At 46.3% G+C, this 27,993-nt stretch overlaps 3 protein-coding genes and 1 pseudogene across 4 annotated transcripts in view; 2 read left to right on the forward strand and 2 right to left on the reverse strand.

Annotated features, from left to right (window-relative positions):
• Nucleotides 1-266: 266 nt before the first annotated feature.
• LOC112300850 (acyl-coenzyme A diphosphatase NUDT19) lies at nucleotides 267-8,571 on the reverse strand. Of its 2 annotated transcripts, none has more exons than XM_045191947.3 (3): nucleotides 7,639-8,571; nucleotides 1,735-1,995; nucleotides 267-870 (listed from the first exon to the last, which is right to left on the reverse strand). In XM_045191947.3, exons 1-3 carry the CDS (start codon nucleotides 8,432-8,434, stop codon nucleotides 665-667), a joined length of 1,263 nt encoding a protein of 420 aa, XP_045047882.2. In that variant the 5' UTR covers nucleotides 8,435-8,571; the 3' UTR covers nucleotides 267-664. The 2 variants fall into 2 exon arrangements, with proteins under 2 accessions (XP_045047882.2, XP_053773810.1); XM_053917835.2 differs by having other exon boundaries at nucleotides 1,735-1,942; nucleotides 7,724-8,569.
• On the forward strand, nucleotides 3,888-6,620 carry LOC128780102 (cyclin-Y-like protein 1 pseudogene; annotated as a pseudogene).
• A 3,292-nt stretch (nucleotides 8,572-11,863) lies between the features above and the next one.
• Nucleotides 11,864-19,588, reverse strand: RGS9BP (regulator of G-protein signaling 9-binding protein). The gene has a single exon (XM_053917836.1). It carries the CDS (start codon nucleotides 19,178-19,180, stop codon nucleotides 18,473-18,475), a length of 708 nt encoding a protein of 235 aa, XP_053773811.1. The 5' UTR covers nucleotides 19,181-19,588; the 3' UTR covers nucleotides 11,864-18,472.
• Nucleotides 19,589-20,219: 631 nt separating this feature from the next.
• LOC128780104 (ankyrin repeat domain-containing protein 27) overlaps nucleotides 20,220-27,993 on the forward strand; it is a 68,433-nt gene continuing 60,659 nt past the window's right edge. Inside the window, exon 1 of the mRNA XM_053917839.1 lies at nucleotides 20,220-20,357. The gene's annotated coding sequence lies outside the window, so the exon portion shown is untranslated. The remainder of the gene's footprint in view (nucleotides 20,358-27,993) is intronic.

Raw genomic sequence — 27,993 nt, forward strand, 5'->3', positions numbered from 1 at the left:
ATCTTTAAAAATATTGGTCCTGGCTGGTGTGGCTCAGTTGGTTGAGTGCTGGCCTATGAACCGAAACTAGTGTTTTGATTCCCAGTCAGGACACATGCCTGGGTTGTGGGCCATGTCCCCAGTTGGGGGCATGCAAGATGCAACCAATCAATGTATCTCTCCTACATCGATGGTTCTCTCCCTCTCTTTCTCCCTCCCTCCCTCCTCCTCTCTCTCTACAAATAAATAAATAAAAATTGACATTGTCACCCAAAGGCTGTGTAAATCTACCGTTTATCATGTAATCAGACACCCTTAAATTAACTCTAGCAGAAAGTCTGAGGAATTCATGGATGATCTCCTAAGCACTTCAGTGAAACTGTAAATACAATGGATAAAAGACAATGGCAGTAGAACAGCTTATTTAAACTTTTGATAATAAAACAATACAGAAGTGGGAACCCTTTGTGAGATTTTTTCTTATTTCAGTAAGAAGATCATTAATACTTTATACTTGTGTGACACTGTAAGGTTTACAGAATAAAATAAGCAAGAGAGCTCCATAATACACTGGAAATATGAAATTCTGTACTATACTTTTTATAGGCACAAAGTTCCTTAAATTCCAAGTAAGACTATTCATTAGGACACCTTCAAGTAGGCCAGCTTACAAATAAGCAATACATTACAAATGGCTCTTATTTACTAGATAGGTCTTAGGATAAATACGTTTATACTTCGACTGAACGGTCACGTGGATACTATAAAGATGGTGACTGTGTACCACTATTCGGTGCAATTTCTTCCCTTCCTTCATGATTTCTTCAGTCTTTTTTCCATTGCACAAAGAATCTTCTAAAAACTTTGAATCTTCTAAGTACAGCTCATCTCCTGAAAAATAACATTTTAATTCCACAGTGTTATTTTATAAAACATTCCAGTTATTAGTGATATATAAATCAGTAGGTTTTTAAATCTATTTCATGTGCTTAGAACTGAGATGGTTGTTAAATAACCCTAATTGTATGAGTTTACCTCAATTTCTTGTGTTTTTAATACCCACACTCCCTAGGTCCCATTCTCCACTCAAGAATTTTCTCTGGGCACATTAATATTTATGGCTGGTATTTTTTCATCAAACTATAACTTTATATAGTTCATGACTCTCTTTATCATAGTCAATATTAATATGGGCCTTGATATCCATATATTTTGGTGTTTTAATGGAGACTACTGTAGTAATTTTAAGATTAAATTAGAGAAATCATCATTTACACATCAGAATTGCTAAATTCTCCCACTGCAGGATGAGTAACGAATACTATCACTGGGTGAGAACTGAGACAGGCAGCCATAGTCAGACAGACACAAAGCCCCACAATGACCCACCACAAAACCTCCATCCTACCCATGCACAACAACTGACCACGAGCAAACACCCTGATTTAAGTAAGCTGACAACTTACAAGTTCTCATAACTCGAAATTAAAATATAAAAAAGTGAGATAATATGAAAGAACTTTGTCAATGTCTAGAAAACATACATAATTGTATAAGTGTGTAAAGTAACTTATTCAGAACTTCTGGCTATAATAAGTACTATGATATTTTATAGACTTTGACCTTATTTAATCAATACCATTATAGTATGTAAAACAGACTGTAAATCATGTCTCTGTGTTGGGCAATACCACCATACAGCCCAGTGAATTAAGTGTGAATACTAAAAAAAGCATTGATGCTTCACTGATTTACCTGGTAAAAGCAAGATCAGCCCATCAGCAGTTATTAACGTGATTGGCATCCATCTTTCCACCCCTTGTGATATGTGATCCAAACAAAATTTGTGCAAGTCAGACAGAGAGGCAAAGTTTTCAAGTCTTCTTATTTCATAGAACTGTGGGGGTGCCAACCAAATCTGTTTTGATAAGAAACTTCCAGTTGCCTCTGCCGGAGATGACCACTGTGGAAGACAAAGGTTTATTCCATAGACAGTGTAAGATCTGGGATCAGTGCCTGAGAGTGAAATGAAGATACAAAGTTAATTCACTAATGTGCTTTGCTAGATTCCCAAGACAACATGAAAAGGTGTGGTGAAGAAAGCTGGGTTGATCCCCTTAAGACAGGGTGTCAAACTCATTTTCACTGGGGGCCACATCAGCCTCATGGTTGCCTTCAAAGGGCTGAATATAATTTTAGGACTGCGTAAATTTAACTACTCCTTAACTGTTAAGGAGCTGAAATTACATTTGATCCTTTGAAGGCAACCATGAGGCTATGCGGCCCCCGGTGAAAATGAATTTGACACCCAGATGTGGACCCTGAGGACTAGTAAATACACCAGGAGAGTGCATCATGGGTTGATAGTCATTAAGCATAAAAGGCAGGAGATGCGTACAAGGCAAAGTAGTTCTGGTGATTCCTGAAGGAAAGCAGAGTCTGAAGTGTAAACTCATGGCAGCAGATTGAGATTTTAGTGCCCATTTGTTCCTCCCATAAATAAGGAACAATTTGGCTAGGCCCTGAGGTTGTGTAAGTAGACAAGCAAAGCTCTCTCAGGCCCTATGGGGCCTTCAGCAACCAAAATGTGTGATGTATACCATGTGTTATAACAGTGGTAAAAAGTCAGGAGTAGTAGCTAAGAAGGGTCGAGAGGCATAACTCAGTCTACAGTCCCAGGATTGTAATCACAGCAGGGCATCAACCAACCAGTGTTTGCCCATTTTACGTAAGTGGCCTCAGTGCTGTGACTTACTCTCCTTCCAGAGCCTTCCTTCCATACACATTTGGATAAAAAGAGCTGATTCAATGAATATGGAATAACCCTAAAAGGTTTTTCTTTAACTGGCTTACTAAATATCCATTTACACTGGGGAAAACTGATTCCCACACCTAAACCCAGGGACTTAAAATTGATTTCAGCCTTGGATAATGATAGGCCGAAGGTTTACAAGCTTGTACGTGCTTAAACATCCCCTAAGAAACCTATTAAATCTTCAGTCTATCGGGCCCAACAATCCATGTCTAACAAGCACCCCACATTATAGGGAACCGTTCCACATGGCGTGGGGAATGTAGCCCAGCCCCCACTCGGAAAGGCCAGTGGGGACTGAGGTCCAGAACACAGGACCCACACCCACAGATAGGTTCTCCCATGGGGAATCAGGCCTGCATTGTACCTAGGCTGCTATGCGACTTGCTTTTGCTAAAACTCCCTCACCCTGGATTGAGGCAGCAAATGTTGACTGCATATCTCTAAAGTAACTTCCTAAAATCTGTGCTAAACTTCCCAAGGATGGGGTGTAACCAGTTCAACCAATTTTCCCCTTGATCTGTAACATCCTTCTCTTTGAAGTAATTAGCAACATTCTTTCCTTTGTTATCTGTAAAAGGTGACCATCTACAGCGAACCTGTGCATAGTAAATGAGGACCATCCTCAATGTAATGTACCCAGAAAAGCAATAAAAGCCTGTCCAGGCAGGGGTCACCCCTCTCGCCCTCTCTCTCACTTAGAGAGCAGCCATGCCATCCCTTTTTCTCCACAGGACTTCTGTAGTCCGTGTGAATTTGTCCATTGCAGCCACAAATCACGGACCCAGCAGGCCAGGGTCCGCATCACCACATTATTCTGAAGTTGGCTGCATTTTACAAACAAACCTAGGTCTTCAAAGAACCACCCAATATTTAAGTTATTTACAAAGCATTCTGCTTTCTCAGTTTTATGTGAGTTCAGTGATAATAATCAAGATGTAGGGTTAAACAATAGGCATCCACCCACTTAATTCAATTGTTCAGGTTAGTCCAGAGGATAGATTAAAAGAAGTTGTGCCCTGGCTGGTGTGGCTCAGTGGAATGAGTGCTGGCCTGTGAACCAAAAAGTCACTGGTTTAATTCCTAGTCAGGGAACATGCCTAGGTTGCAGGTCAGGTCCCCAGATGGGGCCACATTTATTGATATTCCTCTACCACTCTTTCTCCCTCCCTTCCCCTCTCTCTAAAAATAAATAAAATATTTTAAAAATAAAAGAAGTTACCATTTATTGGTTACTTGTTACCAGTAAAGCACTGCTCAAATACTATATGTAAAATATTTCCAGTCCTTAGGTCATCGCTGCATAGTATCATTTTACAGAGGAAGAAACTCTGGCACTACTCTGTCTAAAAGTCTGGGCTTCACACCTGGGGTGGGGCAGGGGGACTGGCTCTAAATTCCTCTCTGTTCCCACTAAGTTTTGGAACCTTGGCACTATTGACACTTTAAACCAGATAACTCTTTGTTGTAGGAGGTTGTCCTGTGCACTCAAGGACGTTTAACAGCATACTTGGGCTCTACTGGGTAGAAGCCAGCCGAAGTCCCTGAGCTGTGACAACCAAAAATGTCTCCAGATGTTGCAAAACGTACCTGGGTGTGGGGTGGGCAAATCTCCTTTTGAGAACCACTCGACTTAATGAGGTTAAGAATTATTTATTGGAGCCTTCTCTCCCAGCCATGAGTGCCATATTACCTTCCCCCAATACAATGTGAAAAATAGGTAAGTGGTCAAAATCTATAAAACCACCATTTTGAACACTGAAAAATGCAGAACTGTAGTGTGTGAAAAAAGAAAAACAAATGAGGCGAACTCAGTAAAGCTCTGAGACAGACCAGGACAAGTGGAACAGAGAAGTAAGACAGAAAGCTGAACAAATTGGCCAAACAATTTACATCCTGATGCAGAAGGTCATTTCCCTAGAGACAACATATAGGCCTCAGCTCCAGGACCAGAAAGGCAGCAAAACCAGGTAGGTGAGCCAGGACAGCTGCAATGACTAACAACCCCCTGCCCTGGCACTGACCAATCAGTGAAGACCACAACCCTGAGAAAGCACACCTAGAAAACTGACAAATATTCTGCTGAAAACATCCCAAAGACCTTCCCTAAGATTCCCATGGCAAGAGGGAAATAAACCCTCAAAACAATGGACCCAGTGGACCTCTCCCTCTGGGGAGGAGGGGAAGTACAGGGAGCACGCCAGTACCTTCTCCTTCCCCTCTTCCTCCCCCACAGGCACTCATCTCCTAAACTCAAGGGTTCCCATGAGACTTGCAACCAGGGGAGCAATGCACAAAGAGATATGCCACAGAGATATAGTTAGTAAGTCAATAATGGGGGCAAAACGGAGTCCTAAAAATATACAAATAATCGAAAAGAAGTCAGGAAAAGAAAAACAGTGCAAAGAATAGATGGGACAGAGAAAAAAACTAACAGTAAGACGGTAGACTTGACTAACTCTATTGATAACGACATTAAATATAAGTGATCTAAACACCCCAATTAAAAGGGATAAATTGTCATACTGGATAAAAAAACAAAACTATACACCGCCTACAAGAAACACATTTTAACTATAAAGGCACAGATAGGTTAAAAGTTACAGATGGAGGCAACTCCGGGGAGAAGGGGGCTACCACAAGGGGTGCGGCTGGGTCCAGAGCCCCACTTGGGCCCTGCAGGCATGCGAACAGCTGGCTAGGTCAAGCTTGTTTGTGCTGCGCTGCCCCGGTGGTGGCCACACCTTTGTTGGTGGAGTCCCGGGTCCGGGCAGGACTCGGGAGAGAGCAAAGGCCGCTACAGGGGCGAAGAGTGTAGGCACCTCAAGGGGAACACGTTGACCTGTTGCGTGAAGCCTAGTGCCAGCCCCAAGCTGAGCCAGCAGAGCCAGACTACGAGTCTGAGATCTCTGAGGAGGCCGCTGGGGGCATGGTGGCAGCAGCACCTTCACCCGCTGCCCTGGACCCCCCAGAGTTGGATTTCAGAACCAGCAAGGGCTACCACCTGCAGCACACAAGCGACCGGGAGATGCTGAACCAGTGAGGTTGGGAATCAAATCCTCCTGGCTATCTGAGGGCAAGCACAATTTTCCTGAACAAATCTCCAACGGATGTGTGAGAAAAGAGGAAAAACAACTATGTAAACCATGTATCTCCAGGGCACCTTACTAAAAAATATAGCTTATGCTCAACAATATTTCCAGACGACAGCACAGTCTGCCATGCTAATCTTAGAACCACAACACAAAGTGTGACCTTAGTGGTATATTACCACATAAAGCACAGAGATACAAATAGATCCTTGGATATTTTTAATGAGAGATCACATCCACTCACACAAGAAACAGTTCCATGACTCTGAACACAAATTTATTTAACAGATTTGCTCATACTCTTTTCAGTGCCACACAGCTAACAGCTGAATATGCGGTAGTAACTTTGCTTTACTTAGAAAGGCTTTTAATTTATGCTGAGATCGACATTTGTCCCACTAACTGGAAAAGAATTATTTTGGGAGCTGTTGTTCTTGCTTCCGAGGTTTGGGATGATCAGGCTGTGTGAAATGTGGACTGCCAGATCCTCAAGGACATTAGTTGAGGACATGAATAAGATGAAAAGGCATTTTTTGGAGCTACTTCAGTTTAATATTAATGGTCCTGCCAGTGTTTACGCCAAATACTACTTTTACCATCGCTCCTTAGCAGATGACAACAACCTGCCTTTCTGTTTTGTGCCTCTTAGCAAAGAAAGAGCACAGAGCCTAGCAGCCATTTCCGGACTGTGTGAAGACAAGGACCTGTGCAGCGCTGCCGTGAGAAAGTCTCTATAAAGAGGGTGGGAGTGGGGAGGCAGGGAGTAAGGGATGGGAAAAGGTATACTATGCAATTGTTAATCAAATGAAAGGCAGAGTGGCTATATTAGTATCAGACAGAGTAAGCTTCAGATTTCAGGTAAGGAGTATTACCAGGAATAAAGAATGCTATTTCATAAAAAAGGGTCAATCCATCAGGGTTTAACAGTCCTAGATGTCTATGCAGCACCTTGCAAGGCAACTCTGAAATACATGACGCAAAACCTGATAGAACTGAAAAAACACAAACCCACAATTACCCATTGAAGATTTAAACATTCCTCTCTCAGTACAGTATTTGATGGAACAAAATGGAAAACCTGAAAGAAATTATGGAGGAATCTAACCTGTCATTTTTATAAACACTCCCTCAAAACATGGCAGAATATTCTTTTTAGGTGCAAAGAGTACAATTCACCAAAATAGGCCATATATGCGGCCATAAAACAAGACAACAAATTTTTAAAATGTTTAAAGTAAACCCCTTTAAGAAAAAAAAGGATTTTATTTATTTTTGGAGAGGGGAGGGGAGGGAGGAAGAGGGAGAGAAACGTAGATGTGAGAAGCATCCATTGGTTGCCTCTCTCACGCGCCCCATCTGGGGACCTGCCCACAACCCAGGCATGTGCCCTGACCAGGAATCTAACAAGGGACCTTTTCGCTTTGCGGGAGGACGCCCAACCAACTGAGCCACACAGGTCGGGGCTAAATTCAAAAAAATTAAATCACATAAAGGATGTTCTCTAAGGACACAACTGTTGTGGAGATGAAATGACAATGTATTTGAAGTGCTCAGGAAGGACCCTGGAGCCTAATAGGCGGTCTGCTCAGTTCTTTGGCTCTCCGGAGCGGTTCCGCTAAGGAAGCCGCGTGGGGAGGCAGAGTCAAGGCCTTGGGACAGTGAAGCCGCGAAAAACACTTCACCAGGAAGTCCTGGCTTTGGCCTGCCCGGCTGGGGGCCGGACTGCCTGGGTCCCATACCCTCTTAGTCACTTACTGGCTGTACCACCCTTATTCGGAGGTTCTGGGTGGGTCTTAGCCTCCGGCCGGGGTCCCCACTGCGTGCCGTGAGAACGCCCTACCTGGCAGTCCACTACCTCGGCCAAATCTAGGTAGACCCGCGGCGGCTCATGCAGGCAGCACACGAAGAAGGACGTCTCGAAGCGGCGGCCGCCACGCTGCCTGAACGGCGTGAGCCAGGCGCTCCAATCGTGCAGCGCCCAGATGTCGGGGATGCAGTCGAGGTGCTCACACAGGTGAAGGAATTGGCACGGGTCGCGGAGAACACGGGCGCGCCAGGTAGCCAGGCCCTTCGGCGCCGGGAGCGCGCTGCCCGGCTTCCGCACCGCGGCCGGGGAGGCCCGCGGCTGCAGCAGCAGCACTCCCGCCTCCTCGAAGGTCTCGCGGATGGCGCAAATGCGGAAGGCTACGTCATCCGGCAGCGCAGCCCCGCCCTCAACGGCGGAGTCAGGCCCCGCCGCGGGCAGCTCCGGGAAGGTGGTGTGCGAGGGTGGCGCGCGGCCCAGGCCGAAACGTGGCGGCCCGTGGTGCGGCGCGAAGAGGCGCAGCCAGTCGGCCGAGTGATCTGCCGCGTCCAATACGCCACCCGGGAAGACGTGTGCCCCAGGCAAGAAGCCTTGCTGCTCCGAGCGCCGCAGCAGCAGCAGTCGGAAGCCCTCGGCTAGCGGGGGCAGCGACTCGGCGCTGGGGCTTGGGTGTGTCCAGTCCGCCGCCAGCACCAAGGTGGCCGCCCGCCGCCAGTTGCTCGAGCCCGACCGCAGGAAGCCGCTCATGGCTTTTGACCTCCGGGTTCTGGTGCGGCAGGGGCTCCAACGCACCGACCCTACGACCCCCAGTGCCTTCCTGGGCAGCACCTCGACTGCAGAACTGCCCGAGTCTGGCTGAACTCTGGGCGCTCTGCGAATGCAGACTGTGGAAGGGGCGTGGCCTTGGGCAAGCTCCGCCTCCAGTGCCCAGGTTCGCTTCCAGGCCACTGTCACCGGACAAGGGCTGTCACAGCCGCCTGAAGGGAGAGCCGTGCAATCCTCACTCAGGACACTGGACAAAGAGCGGGAATGCTTATGGCCGCACGTGACTTGCCCGGGTAAAAGTGCGAAGCAGCCCCAGGCCTGGTGGCACCTAACTGACCAAAACCTGAGAACTAGGCCTTTGTTGACAGTAGGCCTTTGTTAAGCATGTGTTTCCTTTTTGTGGGGAAGGGGGTGTCCAAGGGGCAGGTATCCAGCACACCAATAAGAAACTGATGGATTAATCAGATGCCAAATCGTACATTTTCCACTGCACAGCCTGAGTGTGAAAGGTCCTTGAATCCATGCTCCCCAAGGTAATCAGCCAATACCTTGACCTCTAGGCCGAGGGAGGACATGCCCTGGGAGGGTCTGCCAACTTCCATCCACCTTGAGTCTACAGAATCCACAGTCAGAGACCCCTCTCTGAACCATTCCCTGCGGCTCTCTGCTCTGGGAATCATTTCAGAATCATAGAGTCTGGGCGGCATCTTGGAACCCATACTTTTAACAATACCCTACACCCCAGGGGTCCTAGTACTGTGAGCCAGGGGAAGCTGTAACAGGTCACAGTGACTTGATCAAATTCAAATTTTCAAAGGTCACCCAGACACCAGTGTGGTGACTCAGTTAAATGAGTCTGAACTGGAGGTCCATGGAATGTGCTAGGCAAGAAATAATGAGCTCCAGAACTAGGAGTGTCTGTGCAGAAGGGGTTAGGTAGGGAGAAGGGAATGATTTATTAGAGTATTTAGGAGCTAGACTTGATGTAGTATTTGGTTGAACATGCAGAGCGAGGGAGAGGAAGTGTCTAGCTTAGGAGACTGAACTAACAGTCCTTCAACCCTAGGAGTGATAACGTTAATATTTACTAAGCACTTACTGTGTGTGAGGCAGTAGGAACTTTGTAAGGATTAGCTGTATAATCCACAAAACTGTAAGGTAGAAATAGTTGTTGCCATTTCACAAATGAGAAATCATTCACTTTAAGTATCTTAAGAAAGTACACACTCTTCACTGTAAAGTAACACCATGGTTTTGAAGGTATCAATGTTTATTTCTATATCAGTTGGTTTCCCCAAAGGCTGGTCACTCCTCAGTGAGATGGCCAAGTCCTGGAGTACATAGCAAAGGGATGTACTTGTTACAGAACAGACCCGGGGGGGGGGAGGTGGAGAGGTGCAAACGATAAACTATTACAGAATGGACCCCCTCCTTGTGCTCTGGGCCCCCCACCCCCATACTAGGTTCACCTTGCCAGCTGCCAGGGAAAGGCATCTCTCAACACCAGGGATTGGCGAAAAGGAAAGGAATTATTTATTCAAAGAGTTACACAGACTTAAGAGTAATGACTTAGTATCTTCATTAAAATACTAAAGTCATTTAGAATACCCACAAATGCACACAGTCCTTCCTTCTCCCTCTGCCCAGTCTGGGGCACTGTATCTCAGGAAAAGAAGTAGAAGTCCATGGCTCAGGTAGCTCCTGGTTCCCGGCGCCATCAGCTGTGTTGCAGCCACGATCTCCAGTTAATCCAAAACCATGTGGCACCTTCTCATGGCACACTAGCAAGAGTCCTTTCACCCCTTTTCTTCCCAGCAAGGTCTCTCCTGCTTCCTAAGCCACATGGCAAAAGGGAGCACCCCAAAGCTGCAAGGTCCCAACTTTCGCCAAAGCCCCATGGCCCCCCAAAACTCTGCAAGGCTGCCAAGCCTAGGTTTAAATCCCAGCACCAATCTTCCTCCGCAGCCCCATTTCCGACTCCCCCCACAATCAGTTACATCTGCCAGCATCCCCGTATTCTTCCAGCTTTACTGGGCTGCCATAGAAAATCCAGGCAGGCGTGGCCCCGTGGCGTGGAGCCAATCATCTGCAAGCTCTCAAGCAGGAGCTGTAACCAGAGGGAGTTGTCTCCCAGTTACATCATGGGTTGAAGTCACTCCTATCTCCCTGGCTCAGAGCAAAGCCACAGCTATTTAACATATCCATGAAACCAGTCAAAAGTTAGAGATATGTTAAATGACCATGCCTGAGGTTAGTTGCAAACTGTTGCTATGCAAAACAGTCTCAGTGGTCCTGCTCCATGTGTCCCATCCCCCAGTTCAGACTTGTAGGGGTGAGGACATCATATATATATATTTTAATATTTCCTAGACAACCTGAATTCTGGACCCCATTACAAATCACTATTTGGGGCCCCCCTTGGCTGCACCCTGTTACATACTTTGGTTAGATCTTCACCAGCACAGAACAGTCTCCAGAACTGCACACTACCATGGCGGTCTGAGGCTCTGTGATGATGCAGTACCACTTTATGTATGTATCCAGAGATCATATCCTGTAACTGTCATGGGTGGGCACAGGTAACCAGGTTCTTGGTGATCACGGACAAAGAATTGAACCGGACACACAGAGTTTATAGCAGAAAGAGAGAAAGCAGATTTATTAAGCAATAGTACACTCCACAGAACATGGGAGTAGGCCAACTCTGAGCAGAGATTGACCTCAGGAGCTGGAGGGATTCTATTCTTAAATAGCAGATATTTCCTGGCTGGTTTTGGTGGGGTTTTATTGCGCATGTACAAGTAGTCGTATTACTTTAAAGCTATGTGCATGTGGTCTCCCATGATTTTCCTTGATCAAGCCACTGGGGAAGGGGTTACGCAATGTTAATTCATTATAATGAAACAGAGGTCATGTAGGATCTTCTGCGAAGGTGCATTCTCGAGTCACCATGATTCAGCAGTTTTCCAGAAAGTGGGAACAACTGGTCTTAGAACAGGATCTCTGTCCTGTATCTGTGTCCTTTATCTTAGCCCTGGGGCACCTCGGGAATTTCCTCCTTACTATCTCCTGCTTCATAACCTCAGTTATCTGAACTGTAGCCATCCCCTACTAGTTCTAGCAGTTACCGTGTGCCCTGTGGTCACAAGACAATGAGTGACTTTGTTAACAATTGCTTACTTCATATCTAAGGAAAGTTGACTTCATTTGTATGTTCTACCATCCTCCCCAGCTATCTTTACAATGAGAAGTTTCTTTATTTAATTCATTAGAACATGCATAACCCTGAAAGAAAAAAACGTTACAAACATGTCATCATATTGCTTCTTACCTACAGCTTCAAGTGAGCTTTTATTTCAATCTCTCATTCAACCAGCCCAAATTCATTTCTGTTATGCATTATTTATCAGAGTTTTTTTCAGTTGAAAAGAAAGGAAGAAAATGTGATCTGCAGGGCTAGCCATGGAGAAATGACTTTGGCTTGGAGATTCAACAATAACAGGAGAGATTGTCCCATCTGCCTAGAAACCAAGGCATATCACTGCCGTGAAACATCACTCGCCTTGAATGGCCAGTAACATCTTGTGCACCAAGAATCACCATGTAAAACATTCTCAGAGTTTTTAAAAGGTTCACAACATTGTTTTCTCAAAAATATATGGATTCCATTCATTTGATGTTTTGGAAAAGGCAAAAGTATAGGGACCGAAATCTGAGCAGTGGTTGCCAGAGCCTAGGGTGGGAGGAAAGGGTTGTCTACAAAGGGACATGGGGACCTTTGGGGGCTGATAGAAACATTCTATAACTTGCCTGAGGTGGTGGTTACATAATTGAATACATTTGTCAAAATTCAGAACTGCTGTATTTAAATTATACCTAAGTTTGACCTTATAAATATATGGATTCCATCTTCTACATCAACCTGGATTTCCCTCTGTAGTCTTGACCTTTTTGCTACCTACCTTATCTCATTTGACAAGTTCTTCCAGTTTTAATCTTTAAACTGACTTTTGGCAGATTTTTCTTTTGGCAACCATCCTATTTTTCGGTCTTCCAAAGTGTATGGTAGACAGTAACAGCAGTGGCAGCCAGCATTTATTGAGCCCTGTGCCTGGAAAAAGTCATCTCCACACTCCCATGAAGTTTACCCTATTATTGCTCCCACTGCATAGATGGGCAACCGAGGTCACAGAGATTAAGGAACTTCAAGGAGGTCGGATCAGAACTCAGGTGTACTTTGCTCCATAGGCAGTGCTCTTAGCCTGTATGTCTTGATACCATATTTCACAGTGTGCTTCTGATTCTCTGGGGTACAACTCCAGAAGTATTTTGCTTTGCTTTGGAGCGGGGTGGGAGGGATGTTCTGAAATTCTTTCTCATTATAACTGAGATCCTAACTATAAAAAATATATTATAATAACATTTTCTAGGTGATAAGAGCATTCATATTTTTTTGTAAAAACCATATAACAACACTAAATAAAAATGTTGAATAAATGCCATTCATAATCCCACCACCTTAACAAAAATTTTCATTTCTGTATATTTCCTTGAAGATTTCCTCTATTTACAGACCTCACACATACAAGCAGGGACACTCAACTTTGCCTTCTGGCAACAGCATATTAAAAGGACTTTTCAAAATCAGTTTGCCAACAGGAGCTCTCATTTGGCGTATTTATGTTTGTCATATAAGCCTTAAGTTTATACAACTCTAAACTTATACACCAAAGAACAAGGATACCCAATATCTGCTAGCATTACAATGAAAACACTCAGAATCCTCTGTGGAATGAGACAAAATAAGTAAATGAAAGAGAGGAATGCTTTTCCAGAAATCCATTTAGTCCTCACGGAGACAAGGCCGCAGCATGTAGTCAGTTCCCTCTCTTTTGGTCTGTCCCCAAGAGCCAAAGAAACAATATTTGAATATGACTTTGATTGTGTTGACCAGAGCTAAAAAAAGTATAATCATATTGTAGAACAGCACTCAGAGATTTATAATCCTGGAGTATTTCTGAACTCCTCTTTGTGTAATGAAATCTGTGAAGGGTAAATATGTTGATCAGGATATTCTCTTCAATTCAAATGTTCATGAAAAAGATAATGAATATTTTTTAAGCCCTGGCTGGTATGGCTCAGTGGATTGAGTGCCAGCCTGAAAACCACAGATTCGCTGGTGCTATTTCCAGTTCAGGGCACATGCCTGGGTTGTAGCCCAGGTTCCCAGTGCAGGGCATGCGAGAGGCAACCACACATTGATGTTTCTCTCCCTCTCTTTCTCCCTCCCTCCCCCTCTAAAAATAAATAAATAAGATCTTTTTAAAAGACAGAATTTTTTTAAAAAATCACAATAGTTGATAGCTGAACCATTTGAGGGTGCCTTTTTCGACAAAGTTGTAAAGGCTATGTGTTATCTTTAATTTTTTACTTATTAATAAACATTTTAGTTAGAAGCATCATTCAAACAGTAGACATGAAGCTCTTCATTCCACTTTGGATCTGATGACAGCCATGCTGCACTCACATTCCCAGACAGCAGACAGCAAATGTATTCACCAGTGCCGAGGACACCAGAACAGGATTCTCCCAGCCTCCATGACAAAGGACAGGTGTTCACACCTGTAATTTCCCAGAATCAGTTCAGGTGGTCCACCTCCTGGGTACAACAAGCTGTTAAATAAATACTAGGCTTTCTTGGACTTAGACTTAGGGTCTGAATTTAAATTCCTAATCTAATGTAAGTACTTAATCTAAATATGTAGCATTAACACAAATTTGCTTTTAAGTCCATCCACTAATTCTGACGTGGACTAAAATCACAGTAAGCTTAGCTCATTCAGATTTTTTAAATTCACTTGGAGTTTTACCAACAGACCATTTTTAGACAATAACCAACAAACTGTAAGATTCCATTTCAGTATTCACCAAAACAAACAACATCCAAAAAAAGCAAACAAAATAACCCTTTCTTGTTTAACTGCATTCTATTAAATATTTTAAGCTCTGGAAGGGAACTTTGAGTTAGTGAGGAACCCCCGTTTCACACATGAGGCGAGTGAGGCACAGGGAGGTCAGTGACTTGTCTGAGGTACTTGGAAAGGGAGGCAGAGCCCCTGCCCATTGCAGCTGGTCAGGCCTGGGAGGAGGCCTGCCCTGAAAGAACACAGAGGCCAGTCCTGCAGCACTTTGTGTCTCTGATGTAAAGACTTACACTCTGAGGCTCACACCCTTACAAGCACGCAGTACAGAACAGAGAACTACATTCTGGAAAGCAACTAAGTAGCTAAAAACATACCTATGTGCACATTGAAAAGGAAAACGCAGCATCATCAGGGTCCGCATGCAAACCAGAACTCTCTTCAAGCAGAACTACTTTTTAGTCACTCGACATCACACATCCCATGTGTAGCTTACTGTAAACCTTAGGTAAATCATGAAGTTTATGCTCTACTTTTATTTACCAAAAATATTTTCCCTTATGGCATTTAAAAGCATAAGCTCTTAGAGTACATAAAAAAATTGCCAGTAGGCACTTTTTCTCGTACAAACATATTTTTAACTGATAGCAATGGTTCAAAGTTCCCATGATGAGAGTCTTGGCATTCCAAGCACTTGTCCTCTTGGTGACACATAGAGCAGCGCTGCTGTCCCCAGGAGAGAAGCCAGGGCTGTCTCTCTACATGTACATAACTTCACCAGACACTTACTTCACAATAGCACTTGACTTTGGAAGTGAAGGTCTACCCTCTAACTTACACCTTTGGTTTGGGGAAATGGATATTCTCTGCCATCGACTTCAACATGGACCTCTTCATATATATCCCATATTAACATGTTGAATTTGTTTCTTTTTTTCTATCACTTCTATTATGGTATAAGATCATACCAAATGTTTTTTTTTTTAGAAAATTACTAACTGATATCAAACACCTAAATTAAGTCAGGCTTCTACCAGAAAGCAATTTCTTGAATTATGTATAGAAATGAGAGCAGAAAGCTAGAGAGAGCACGCTATCACTCATGCAGAAAGTGATTTTGCTTGCATCATAGAGCGAAAGTTCTATTAGACAATGTTAAAACTACAAATAATGCCAAACATTGCTAATGTTTATAATTTTCAGGCATGCTCTTCCTCCTTTGAGCATTCCCACACCTTTCTTCCCTCTCAGGCATGCACCTCCTAAACTCTAAGGAACCCCACGAGACTTGAACCCAGGGGAGCAATGGGCAGCAGCAGCTTGTTCTCAGCTAACCCTATGAACCTGTTGGCACAGCTCATTTTTCCTGACTTCCCAGTGAGCTCAGGCAGCCCAGCCCAGGCTCTCCTGTTGCTTCCTCTGTCCTAAGCCCTTCCTTGTTTCACTGTCCCCATATTTAATAAACATACTTTCAAAAAAAATTTTAAACTTCAAACTCAGAGTTGTTTAGGCTAACAGGTGACAGGTTAAAGGGACATTGAGAATCCTCCCTGTTTATGCTCAAGCCCGTGACATTTATTGTAAGAATGAAATATAGGCGTGCTCTCTCCCAGGGAGAAGTGGTCCTTCTCCCCCGGAGATTAGTACTTTTACTATTTAACTGTTCCTTTCGGGAGAACTGGCCCTTCTCCCAGAGGGACCTGTTGGTTAGTCAAGTCACACAAGGTCCTTGGCGCATAGCCACTTTTGCCTAAATCATATTTAACCATAGCCCCCAAAGTGAGATTTTGAAATCTCACCCGAGAGAAGGATGCTTCACTTGGCACTTTCCCAGTCAGAACCTGAATGTTTTCTCCGGGATTCCCTGGCATCTACACCCAGGTGATGGTGACTTCCCATCTGGCGATGTATGATCTTGATTCTTGATTTTGCTTTGCTCTTGCTTGATAAAGTGCTTAGTTATTCACCTTTGACTTGGGGGTTTTATTGTCTGCGAATCCAAAACTCCAAATTAAGTGGCCACAATCTCGTACGTGCCCCTTAACGGTACAACACGTCTACAGGATAAATGTGATTATCGTAATTCAGCCTCTTTTTGCAGCATCTTACCACTAATGTCATCGAGCAGAGGACTCTGGGAATCAGGTGCACACCTGACTACACATATAAGTAAATGCCCAAGGGTCTGCCAGGTAGGTGGAAGGAGGGACAGCAAAGAAAACTGTCCTGACTGCTCCCTGTGGATTACATGTACAACTTCTGGTGGGCTGGCTGTTTCTTTAGCAGGTTCTGCTGAAATTTTTGTTTTTCTTTTTTAAAATTTATTTGATTTGAGAGAGAGTGGGGGGGGGGACAGACAGAGGTAGAATTTGTTGTTCCACTTATTTATGCATTCATTGGTTGACTCCTCTATGTGCCCTGACCAGAGATGAAACCCACAATCTTGGTGCATCTGGATGTTCTAAATAACTGAGCTAACCAGCTGGGGCCTGAATAATTATTTTTTTCATGAACAAAACACTATGATAAGAACAGAGGCCCTGGCCGGGTTGCTTAGTTGCTTAGATCATCATCCCAAAACACCAAGGTTGTGGGTCCCATCCCCAGTTAGGGCACATACCAATGAATGCCTAAATAAGTGAAACAACAAATTGATGTTTCTCTCTCTCTCGCTTCCCCTCTCTAAAATCAATAAACAAAATTAAAAAAGAAAATTAAAGCAAGGACCACTTCTGTCATTTACACTTATGGTTTTGGTAGTTTTTGCTATGACTTTCTGCCTTCAAGATCAATTTTAAAAATAGATGCAGACATATATTTAGTAACTAAAGTATTTAAGACTGCTATGTTTGACTCATTGGCACATATATTCGTGGCCAAATGTCCTTTACGGAAAAAAAAAACGACTTTGATAGTACAGAATGTGGTTATGTGATTTTTCTTTAAAAATGACTGTTATTTTTAAAACGTTTCTTAAATTCCAAGTTAAAGGTGTTAACAGTCTAACCCATACTTGGCTAATTGGCTCAAAACCTCTGTGTACCAGTGATGCCACTATACCCCATCAGGAGGCAGTGTTGGGGTTAGAGAGTTGTGCGGCTCCTTCCAAAGCTAGCTCTCCTACTGGCTGGCAAGCAAATTCCAAGGGATAGATAAGATTAAGGGCTCTGAAGAGGATTCCCTAGCCCTCCCCCAAAGAAGGATCAAAAACTCTGGTCTAGTTCTGGAACAAAAATAAGCCAAAGCGAAGGAGAAAGTCCCTGCCTATATAGCATGCAGCTCTTCCCAAAGCTTGCACCTCTCCCAGGCTGGCGGAGAGACCTTTCAAATTGGCAGTGTGTGCAGTGGCTCCAATCCCCTGAAGGCAGGTTCTACGGCCCCTCTCTGGTTTCCTAAGCAGAACCAGACCCTGCGCGGGAAGGCACGACCCCAAACCTCTTCTCATTTTGGTGACTAATGGGTAAGCTCTGTCAAGAAGCACAATCGTGAGCCATCGAGAAAGCACTTTGCGTGAACTTCTATTTGCACTCTCCTAAATTTAGGCCCCAAATGATTAAAGTAAAACAAACAAACAAAAACCCTGCTTATATCTTGTTGCAATCTGCCTCTCATTCAGAAGACCCCACCCCCCGCCCCGGCAAAACAGTTCCACACTTCATTTCATCAACCCCTTTTTCAAACTTGCAGAGCCCCATGCAGAGTAGGAGTCGCCAGCAGGGATCGTGGCACCAAGCCTGGACTCAGTATAAACACGCCCCAGCAGCACAGGCGGTAACCCATTAACTCAGAGGAATCTAGGGTCACTGGACGGTTTTCTATTAATAGGGGATAAAGCGATAAAGCTTCTGCAGACGTTAGCGGTAATGCCCTGCCGGCCCGCACAAAATTAACTCCTCCCCGCCCAGAGGGAACTACGTTTTGATGGCAAATGTGTGCTTGAAATACGCGTGTACACCTACATACATGGAGTTTTAGAACCGCTCCTCTTAACCATGCCAGTTTCCACTCCCATCCTGAGTCCTGGAGGTAGAGGTAATTCTGGGAGAGGGGTGTCTCTGGGGAAGGAGCAATGGTGGAGGCGGGGGCCGTTGGGTGTCGGTCAGCTCAGCTTTGCCACGCACACCGCCAGGGCTACAGCCACCAGCAGCACGGCGCTGAAAACCGTGGCAGCCAGAGCCTTGCTCGGGTCGCAGGGCCCTGTGCGCTCTTCTACGGACACAAAGCCGGACGTGGAGACTCCAGCACTGGACAGAAGCTCGGCACCCGTCGCCTGCCGGGCTTGCACTGTCCAGCGGGGCACATTGACCTTCATCTCCATGTCGTGGATCATCTTGCCCACCTGAAGGATCTCCCACTCCAGCTCGCAAGGATCTTCCACGACGAAGTCCCGCTCCGCCTCATGCGGCAGGCTGCGGAAGCTCAGGGCGCGCGCCGCTACGCCAGCCGCGCCGCCGGCCACACCAGTGCGAACGAGCGGCCGCCGCGAGGCGTGCAATGGGAACGCGGTGCCCAGCGCCAGCGCTCGCCGCATGTCGGCTTCCAGCAGTTCCAGGCAGCCAGAGAAGGCTACCCAGAGGCGCTGGAACTCCGCGCGCTCCTCCGCGCCCAGGCGTTTGTCTCGCAGCGCGGTCGTCAGCGGGGCGCCGGTAGCTACCGCCAGCTCCTGCGCCTTCTGGCGCGTCCTCTGCAGCTCCTCACGCAAGTTCTGCGAGTCCGCCGAGCCGCCGACGGTGAGCACCAGGTGGTGGTAGCATGCGGTCGCCTTGCTGAGCGCGTCCAGCAGCGCCTTGCACTCCTCCCTCGCCATGTCGGTGCGCTCAGGCACAACCTAGCTGCCTGCGCCCCTCTCGGCCTCACACCCTCAGCGTGGCAGAATGCGGCCTGTCCCGACCGCGGCCCTGGGTTGGGCCACTGGCACTCTCCTCATGGCAACAAGATTAGTTCCGCGCTACAGTGCTGTCGTCGGAGCCCACTCGGGACCTGCGACGTGAGCCTTCGAGGACCGGGCACGAAGAGGGAACCCCGTTAGCTGCCTCCCGTCCTGTCGTCCATCCTCCCAGTCACACGCTAAGTCTCAGCACAGCCCTGGCCTTTACGGTGGCCCGGTGCGAAGCCGGGGTTGCGGTCCCCATCCTTCTCTGGTGCGGTTGCCAGAGCTTAGCCCGCGAGCTGCACGCTCCGCCTTAGCCGCTGCCAAGGGCGGTCGGGTTGTGTTTCTAAAGGATCCACCCACTCCCGCGCGTCCTCGTGGGGCGCTCGCATCGCGTGGACAAGGGATAGGCGGGGCCCCGCGCAGGGAGGTCACGTGTAGGTCCCCCATCTCCCCCTCCTCCGCAGCCCATTGCAGTTCTGGAATATTAGCTAACAGTCGATTTTACGGATGGGGAAACTGATGTCCAGGTAAAGAAAAGGCGGGGGGCCTTGGTCACTCGACGTCCATGCAAGTGAGGGGACTAGAACCTAGGGACAATGACTCCCAGCCTCTGCCAGCGACGGGAGTGGTGTGCTTCGTAGGCCTGGGCACCTCCATGCTCCAAAGCTAGCAGTAAAGGGCGAGCCATGGGGCAGTATGGCTCCAGGGTCTCCCCATCTCGGTCCAGTCTGCTTTCCAAGACCAGGCTTGGACCCCTTCCCTAGTGTCGGAGCTGCTCTCGGCCCCGCCCTCTCCCGTCCCGGGCACGCGCAGTCGGCAGCTCTAGGCTACTGCAACCTGAGTAGGAAGCACTGTCCGCCGCCTCGGCCCCTCCCTCGGTTGGGAGGACTTAATGATTGCTCTGCGCGCACGTCATTCTGGGTAAGGGCGGCCGCCCATTGGGCTGACTCGAGGCTTTGAGGTACGTCTCCGCCCAACTGTGGAGTAAGAGGGTGGGTGGTGGAGTGGGGCCGCCCGCTGGGGTGGTGGGTCCTGAGGCTAGGTCCCAGGGGCTGGGAGTTGTCGCCGCCGCTCCGGGAAGGGCAGAGAATGAAACTATGTAGCCTTTTAAGTAAGTGTCCTCTCTACTGTCTGCTCCCGCGCCTCCCTTCCCTCGGGACGGCTGCGCCTCGGGGCCCAGAGGCCCGGCGAGGCCCTGAGCGGGAAGGGGAGGTGCTCTTTCCTCTCCACCTCTGGCGTCCCACGGCGTTCCTGGCTGGGCTGGTAACCCCCGGGCGACCTCCAAGACCCGGCTCCTGGTCGGATGGACCACCCCTCCCGCACTCTCCCGGTCCTATCTGCAGATGAACTCGTTCTGCCTTTTCTTTCCGGGGCGGGGTGGGGAAGAATGCGCACTTTGACCCCCGCGGCTCCAGAATGGGTCCAGCGGGTCCCGGGTCTTCAGAGTTCGGAGTTGGGGGCAGTGGGCAGGACCGTCGCTCCTGGGCTGAGTAGCGTCCGGGGTTTGCTGGCAGCCTGGCCGTGAAGATGGAGGGGAGGCTGTATGTGGGGGTCCAACGCCTCAGGCCGGGCTCTTGTGGTCCCCGGAAAGAAGGTGATGAAGGCGTGAAGGAAGTAGAAGGGAATCCCTGCCTGCCAGCCCGCCGGGGCGGTGTCTTCCTCGTCCTGCTGGGTAAAGATTACTCCAGGAAAACTCTTAAGGACCAAGAGATATTCGGGACTTAGGGCCTGTTCAGTTCCTTTCTTTGGAAATGGACTGCCCAGAGGCATTAGAGCCAGGCCGTGCCTCTCTGGCGGCCCCTCGAGGTACTGTGGACCTGGGCATTTGGAGCCCTCGCTGGGCCGGGAGCAAGTGTCAAGTCTTCATTGAGGATTTAGGACGTCGAAGAAATGAGGGGTAGAGTAAACTGGAGGGAGTACTAATTTATATAGCCAGCTGCGATTTTCTAAGTTTATGGGTTTCCTGTAAAGAGGCCCCTATTTTAATTAATGCACCTTCACACTAGTGCTAGAAAAGAGCAGTGGATATTAGCTTTTCTAGGACACCTGTCTGGTCCAGGTGTTGGATTTTGCAGGGTTCAGAGGGCTGGGCCTCAGCGCTTGCTGTCATTCAGCAGTCTGTCCTTTAATGCATTGATTCAGTGGCCATTTGTGGTGAGGGCTCAGGTTCTCTGGGCCTTGGCCATTCTTAGCTGTGGAGGGTTTCAGCCCCCACCTTTCAAATAGGTGCCTTAACAGAGGAAGAATAGTTTTTAGGACAAACTGGTAGAAGAAGGGAGAACCCATCTCTTTGGGGACCTGTGCAGACAGCAGAGGGAGATGAGGCTACAGAGGTGAATGGGAGGTTAGAGGTGAGAGTTCATCTAGTAGGGAGTGAAGACGAAGTCATTGAGGAATCCTGCACAGACCTCAGTGTTGAAAAGATAGCCTTGTGGATGAACAGGTTTGAGTGACATCAGGAGGCAGAGCCTGTAGGCTTCCAAAGGAGAAGTGTAGTGTGGGAGCAGGGACAGATTCTTCTGACTAAGTCCTAGTGGCAAGAAAGCAGCTGGGGCTATGAAATGGGTAGACAGTTTGGGTGAGCTCTCTGACCTTGGCTTGTCACCTAAAGTGATCCTGCAGGGCAATGTTGCTTGGGAAGTGAGCAGTTGTATCTGCATAGGGCCTGCGGTCAGGTCCTGATTGTGCCTCCTGTGGCTCTTGGATTGTGAGCAGCTGCTGGGTCTTTGCTATTCACATGTGTGTGCACTGTTCATTCTGGGCTTTGCCCCTGTTTATGAACTTCCAGGATTAAGCAGGTGCCAGTCACTTTATCTTCTCCTAGAGGATTAAGAGGGATCTGACCCTGTGATGATGGATACCTGACCTAAAAAGGATTTACACCTGAAGAATCCAGATCTGGTTTGTCCTGAGGTTGCTTTCAAGTCTGAGAGACAATGAGAAGTGGCCCTTGGAGCCCCTGCCTTTCTGCCCAAGGTTGGCAGGGAGATGGGTGCTGTGGTTCCACCCGCAACTCCAGGAGCAGGGCGGTGGAGTGGCGTTCTGTGCAACAGTCGTGCCCCTCCAAACTTTCCTGCTCCCTTGGTGGTCACACCCCTTTCCAGCCATGGCCTTCTTCCCCTCTGTGACCCTCCACAGTTGAGCTGTCACCGTGGTTAGCCAGCTCTGAGGACACTGTTTGTGTCTTTTAGTCAATGCCTATATGATTGCCTGGGGCCAGCCCCTCACCTTCCGCTGGATATGGGTAGTGGATTTCCAGCTTCAGTTAGAGATGACCCCTCCCTGGGAGCTTGAGCTTCCTCTAACACCCCACCGTTATTTTATTCAAATGGAAGAACAGTTACTACATGCCTACTGTGAGCCAGGCGGCCAGGTGCAAGCTGGGTGCTTTGACAAGGAGCCTTGAAAAAAATATGTATGAGATCCATAGACATTATAGGCCAGAAGGACACAAGTGACTGTGACACCATACATTATATTATCAAATTGTTTCCATTTGGTACTGTACACAAATATAAAGTTTTCCCTTTGTGCCTTTTTCCTTCTGAATCACAAATTAAATTAGCCAGAGAATAATGCTCATCAGTTGGAAAATATGCCTGGTCAAGGTCTTTGGTCTGGTCCCTGGAAGGGTGGGAACAGCTGCAGCAGTAAGATGTAAGCAGGGAATGCATCTCTGGGAGGCACATACTTTCCTGTGCTGGATTCTGCTGAGCCAGGCAGCACACTGTCACCAGCTGGTCCCTGACCAGCTAGAGTCATCCAGGCTGGCAAGACGGTTGAAGACCACAAAACCACAAGTGAGCACACTGCCTCCTGAAATGCCTGGTACTGGTTTGAGGCCTCGCCTAGCCATCCAGGTCACAGAGTAACTCTAGATAACTCATGTTCAGGGGTATTTGATCTCTGACTAACTTTACTAGATTTTCTGTAAATGATCCCATTATTTGAGCTTAGACAGGGGTGCAATTTTTTTTTAAGGGAGTTCTATTAGAGGAGTCACTCATCTTTTCAGTTTTACATGGGAAAAGTCAATTTGCATGATATTTTAAAATATAAAACTAATTCTTGCAAGTAAACTTGTTAGGGCATTAAATAGTATTTTTAAGCATTTACCCCTAGAAAAGAATTCAACCCTGTCATTACACACCAGACTGTATGTGATTATTATGTGCTTTTAATTCTAGAACAGAAAGGTTGAGAACAGTACAGGACAGAGCTCTTTGAATCCCTACTCCTGGGCACAGGGCTCAATGTCTAGTGACCAGGAGGACTGGTATCCAAGAGAAAGCAGATGACATGGGACTGAGAAAGAGTAAGCTCCATCCCATTCACCAGCAATACTTGCTAAGAGTCTTATATGTTTACACAGTTTATGCATTTAAACTGAATGTTTTGATGTGGCATTCAGGGGCCTCCTCCTACCTTGCTGCCTCTCTTCAACCTGCTCTGTTTGGATTCTGATTATTTCCCTGGATTCATCTTCTCATCTAGTCAAAAAAGTTTCCTTAGGTTTTTTGTGCCCACAAGTACCTTTTCCTGCCTCCTGAACCTTTGGCCTTACTCTGGTCCCTGCCAGGATACCCCCAACCCCGCCACCTCTTGCCCCTAAGCCCCTCCCTGCTATTTCCGTCTCTATCTGGTCCTCACTTTTCCCAGTACTGTTCTGGGTCGGTTTTACTCTTCTGGTGCACATTCCTTGCGTAAAGGCCAGGTTATTAGTTTGTCCATCAAAGCCAGCCCATGTCACCTTCATCTCAGGGGAGGAGGCGTCGGTGTTCTGCCAGCATCCCGTCCAAAGCAAAAGGAATCTCCCTGCAGAGCTTTAGTCTGACCTTGTCATATCCTGTTTCTCATGTGGTTTTTGTCCAAGACATCTTTACTTTTGCACTCTGCCACATAGAGTGCAAAACTGTGCACAGTCTGCCAACTGTCAGGAACCTGGAAGGATTTTGTTTTCTTGTGACTCTGTCCCAGCAAAATTACATGATTCAGTTGTTCTGGTAGGGTCTCAAAAAAGGACTATCTGGGCTCTGGTAATAATTGAATTCAATAGCTCAAATACCTAAATTGTTACAGAACTATCTCTGGGGTCTGGGAAGGGATTATATGTAGCAGGTTTTCACTGTAGGCTTTTCTCCAGAAGTGGATTTGCAGGGAGCTCAGGGGCCTCCTTCAGGCAGCCCTCTAGAGCTGCAGCCATGGCAGCTCTGGCTGTACCAGGCTGAGGGGGTTCCATGTGGGGCCTGTGTGGCTGCCTGTCTGTCAGGGGGACTTTTCCTTTGGAGGAAGTGAAGTGAGGAATCCTTGCATCCATGGCTCATGAGATAAGCCCTAGTCCAGGCATATTTATTTTATACGAGGTGTAGTAGTTGTTCAAGGGGTGGGTATTTGAATAAATTCTGACATCTGTGTAACCTCAAGTTGGCCAACAGAGCCTCAGTTTCCTCATCTGCAGCGTGGGGCTAATGATACCCATAGCTGTTGTGACCGTTGATTATTGGTAGTTACCCATAGTTGTTGGGAGCATTAAAATGGAGTGAGGATGTATAGAAGCTACCACAGTGCCTGATCCAAGGATGTTCTCAAATGGTTGCTGTTTTTATCATTAACTATAAGAGCTAGAATTCATAACATATTTATGCATACTATTCTGGTGTTTTCCCAAGGAAGCATATTGTAATATTGGTACATAGTAAGAAAGTAATTCAGTGTTCACTCATATTTCATTCATCTGATTATATCAAGGGTAGGTTTACTTGATGCTCCTTAATAGTTACTAATTTCCTCTTTTTAATGAAGAGGCCACAGGCTGAAGTACAGAACCTTTGTCAGGCAATAGTATCTAGCAAGGTTTTAAATAATGTCATTGTTTTTAAGATTTTATTCTCTTTATGGGAATTGATAGGGTTTTTTTTTCATTTAAGTAGTCATAAGATTTTTTAAAATTCTCATCTAAGGATATGCTTATTGATTTTAGAGAGAGGGGAAGTGAGGGGGAGGGAGAGAAACATCGATGGGATGCCTCTCTCATGCACCTCAACCCGGGACAGAACTGCAACTTGGGCATGTGTCCTGACCAGGAATCAAACCCGCAGCCTTTTGGTTTATAGGACAGTGCTCAACCAACTGAGCCACACTGGCCAGGGTGTAGTAAGAATTCTTTTTTAAAAAATTATAAAAGGGAGTAGGTGTTTAAAGGAAAATGTCAATGATTAACGATACAGCTATTGTGTATACTGTGCAGGTTATTTATTGCACAGGTGCCCTGCCCGGGGGAGGGGAACCATCGGCAAACTGGGGCTGATATGTAGCCTGTGAGCTGCTTACCAAACCATGTGCCCTGATACAAGACTGTACCCCTTTCTAATCCTCACAAAGGGACCCTGTGGGCTACCAGTGAGTGTTGGTACATATGTATGCAGTGTGAGATGGAGGCTCAGAAGGGGCAGTGATGTGGCTAGACCTCTGACTCCCTCTTTGTGCCTGTTTCTCATATTCCTCTCTGGGAGCTCAGTAAAAACACACTGACATATCTGTGAAAGAGGAACAGACTAGGGCAACGGAAGCCCTGTTCACCACAGGCGTAAACCTATACAGAATATATAAATAATGTCTAATAAAGGTCATATATGGTCTTTATAGAGATAATTTAATTGGATGTGAAAGAAGATGTACATGGAAAGATGTACCCTGTTCATAGACGATAGGATTAGTATAAACATGTTGACTCTCTGGTCCATGAATTCTGTACAGTTTCAATAAAAATCCCAACAGGATTTTTCATGGAATCGATAAGCTGATTCTAATTCATGTGACATTGCAAAGAATTGGGAATAACCAGACAATTTTGGAGAACAAGAGCAGGGAGGGCTTTCTCTATGAAATATCAAGGCAGATTTTGAAGCTGTAGTCATATAAAATAATGTGGCCCTGCTCTGTCCAATATACTAGCCACTAGCCACATGTGGCTATCAAGCACTTGAAATGTGGCTACTATGAATTGAGAAGTACTATAAATGTAAAATACACTCCAGATGTTGAGGACTTACTAGGAGTAAGAATGTAAAATATGTCATTAATAACTTGAAAACTGGCCCTGACTGGTGTGGTTCAGTGGATTGAGGGCTGGCCTACAAACCAAAGGGTGGCCAGTTTGATTCCCAGTCAGGGCGCGTGCCTGGGTTGCGGGCCAGGTGCTCAGTAGGGGGCATTCGAGAGGCAACCACACACTGATGTTTCTCTCCCTCTTTCTCCCTTCCTTCCCCTCTCTCTAAAAATAATATATCAAAATAATATATTCAAAATTATTTTGCAATAATATATGCAAAATATGCATAAAATCTTTAAAAATAACTTTAAAATATTGATAACATGTTGAAAATATAATATTTTGGTCATATTTAGATAAATAAAATATATTATTAAAATTGCCCTGGCTGCTGTGGCTCAGTGGATTGAGTGCCAGCCTGTGAACCAAAGGGTCGCTGGTTCTATTCCCAGTCAAGGCACATGCCTGGGTTGTGGGGCCAGGTCCCTAAGTAGGGGGTGTGCAAGAGGCAACCACACACTGATGTTTCTCTCCCTCTTTTTCTCCCTTCCCCTTTGTCTAAAAATAAATAAATAAAATCTTTTTAAAAATTAATTCCCCCTTTTTCTTTTAAAGATTTTATTTATTTTTTAATTTTTTTAGAGAGAGGAGAAGGGAGGGAGAAAGAGGAAGAGAACATTGATTCGTTGCCTCTCACCTGCTGCCCAAGTGGGGACCCGGCCGGCAGCACAGGCATGTGCCCTGGCTGGGAATCAAACCAGCGACCTTTTGGTTTCCAGGCCGATTCTGAATCTGCTGAGCCACAGTAGCCAGGACAGATGTCTTATTTATAACATATATACAAATAACAATGAACTGACAACCTAAAAATGAAAATTTTTAAGATTCTTAGAAATTGTAGGGACTTTTTTATGGCCTTGGTGTTGGAAAGGATGTAGTTTCAGTTATAGCCTTTGCTACATAACAAACCAGCCAAAAAATTAGTGGCTTAAAACCGCTACAGCTTATTACCTTCTACTGTTCTGTGGAGTGGCAAATGGTTCTTCTGTTAGTCTCACCTGGGCTCACTCACATGGCTGCATTCAGCTGGTGGGGTGGCAGTGCTCTCGGGGCCACCTGGGCTGCTTCTTTGATGGTCTTTTGTCCCATGGGCTGCTTCATAGTGTGGTAGTCTCAAGGCACCATAAGAATGAGAGGGGAATATGCAAGGCCTGTTGAGGCTGGTACTCAGAAATCACAGAGCATCTGTGACAGCATGGATCTGGAGAACATTATGCCAAGTGAAATAGCCAGTCAGAGAAAGACAAATACCATATGATTTCACTCACATGTGGAATCTAATGAATAAACTGAACTAATAAGGAAAATGTTGGCACACTCATAGATAGAGAGCAGGATGACAGCTGGGTGGAGGGAGGTTGGGGGTAGAGGAGTTGAACAAAAAAGAAAAAGGACTCATGAACATGGACAACAGTATGGTGATTGCTGGCGGGGAGGGAGGTATAAGGGGACTAAATGGTAATGGAATAAAATACAATGAAGAGTAAATTATTTTTTTAAATCACAGAGCATCAGTACTGTCTGTTGGTTGGTTAAAGCAAATCATGGGCAGGCTGAGATTCAAGGGGTAGGGAAGTAGATACCACTGTCTCTTTGGGAGAATGGTTAAGTCACTTCACAAAGGAATGTGCCAAAC

Source organism: Desmodus rotundus, unplaced genomic scaffold (genome assembly GCF_022682495.2).
Source record: "Desmodus rotundus isolate HL8 unplaced genomic scaffold, HLdesRot8A.1 manual_scaffold_34, whole genome shotgun sequence".
NCBI classification, from domain to species: Eukaryota; Metazoa; Chordata; class Mammalia; order Chiroptera; family Phyllostomidae; genus Desmodus; species Desmodus rotundus.

Excerpts from the sequence above, each read along its gene's own strand:
- LOC112300850 (XM_045191947.3), bottom strand. The coding sequence starts at position 8,434 with ATGAGCGGCTTCCTGCGGTCGGGCTCGAGCAACTGGCGGCGGGCGGCC. Across the intron at positions 1,996-7,638 it reads GAATAAGGGTGGTACAGCCA|GCACTGATCCCAGATCTTAC; the intron begins GTAAGTGACTAA and ends TTTCACTCTCAG. Across the intron at positions 871-1,734 it reads GCTGATCTTGCTTTTACCAG|GAGATGAGCTGTACTTAGAA; the intron begins GTAAATCAGTGA and ends GTTATTTTTCAG.
- RGS9BP (XM_053917836.1), bottom strand. The coding sequence starts at position 19,180 with ATGGCGAGGGAGGAGTGCAAGGCGCTGCTGGACGCGCTCAGCAAGGCG.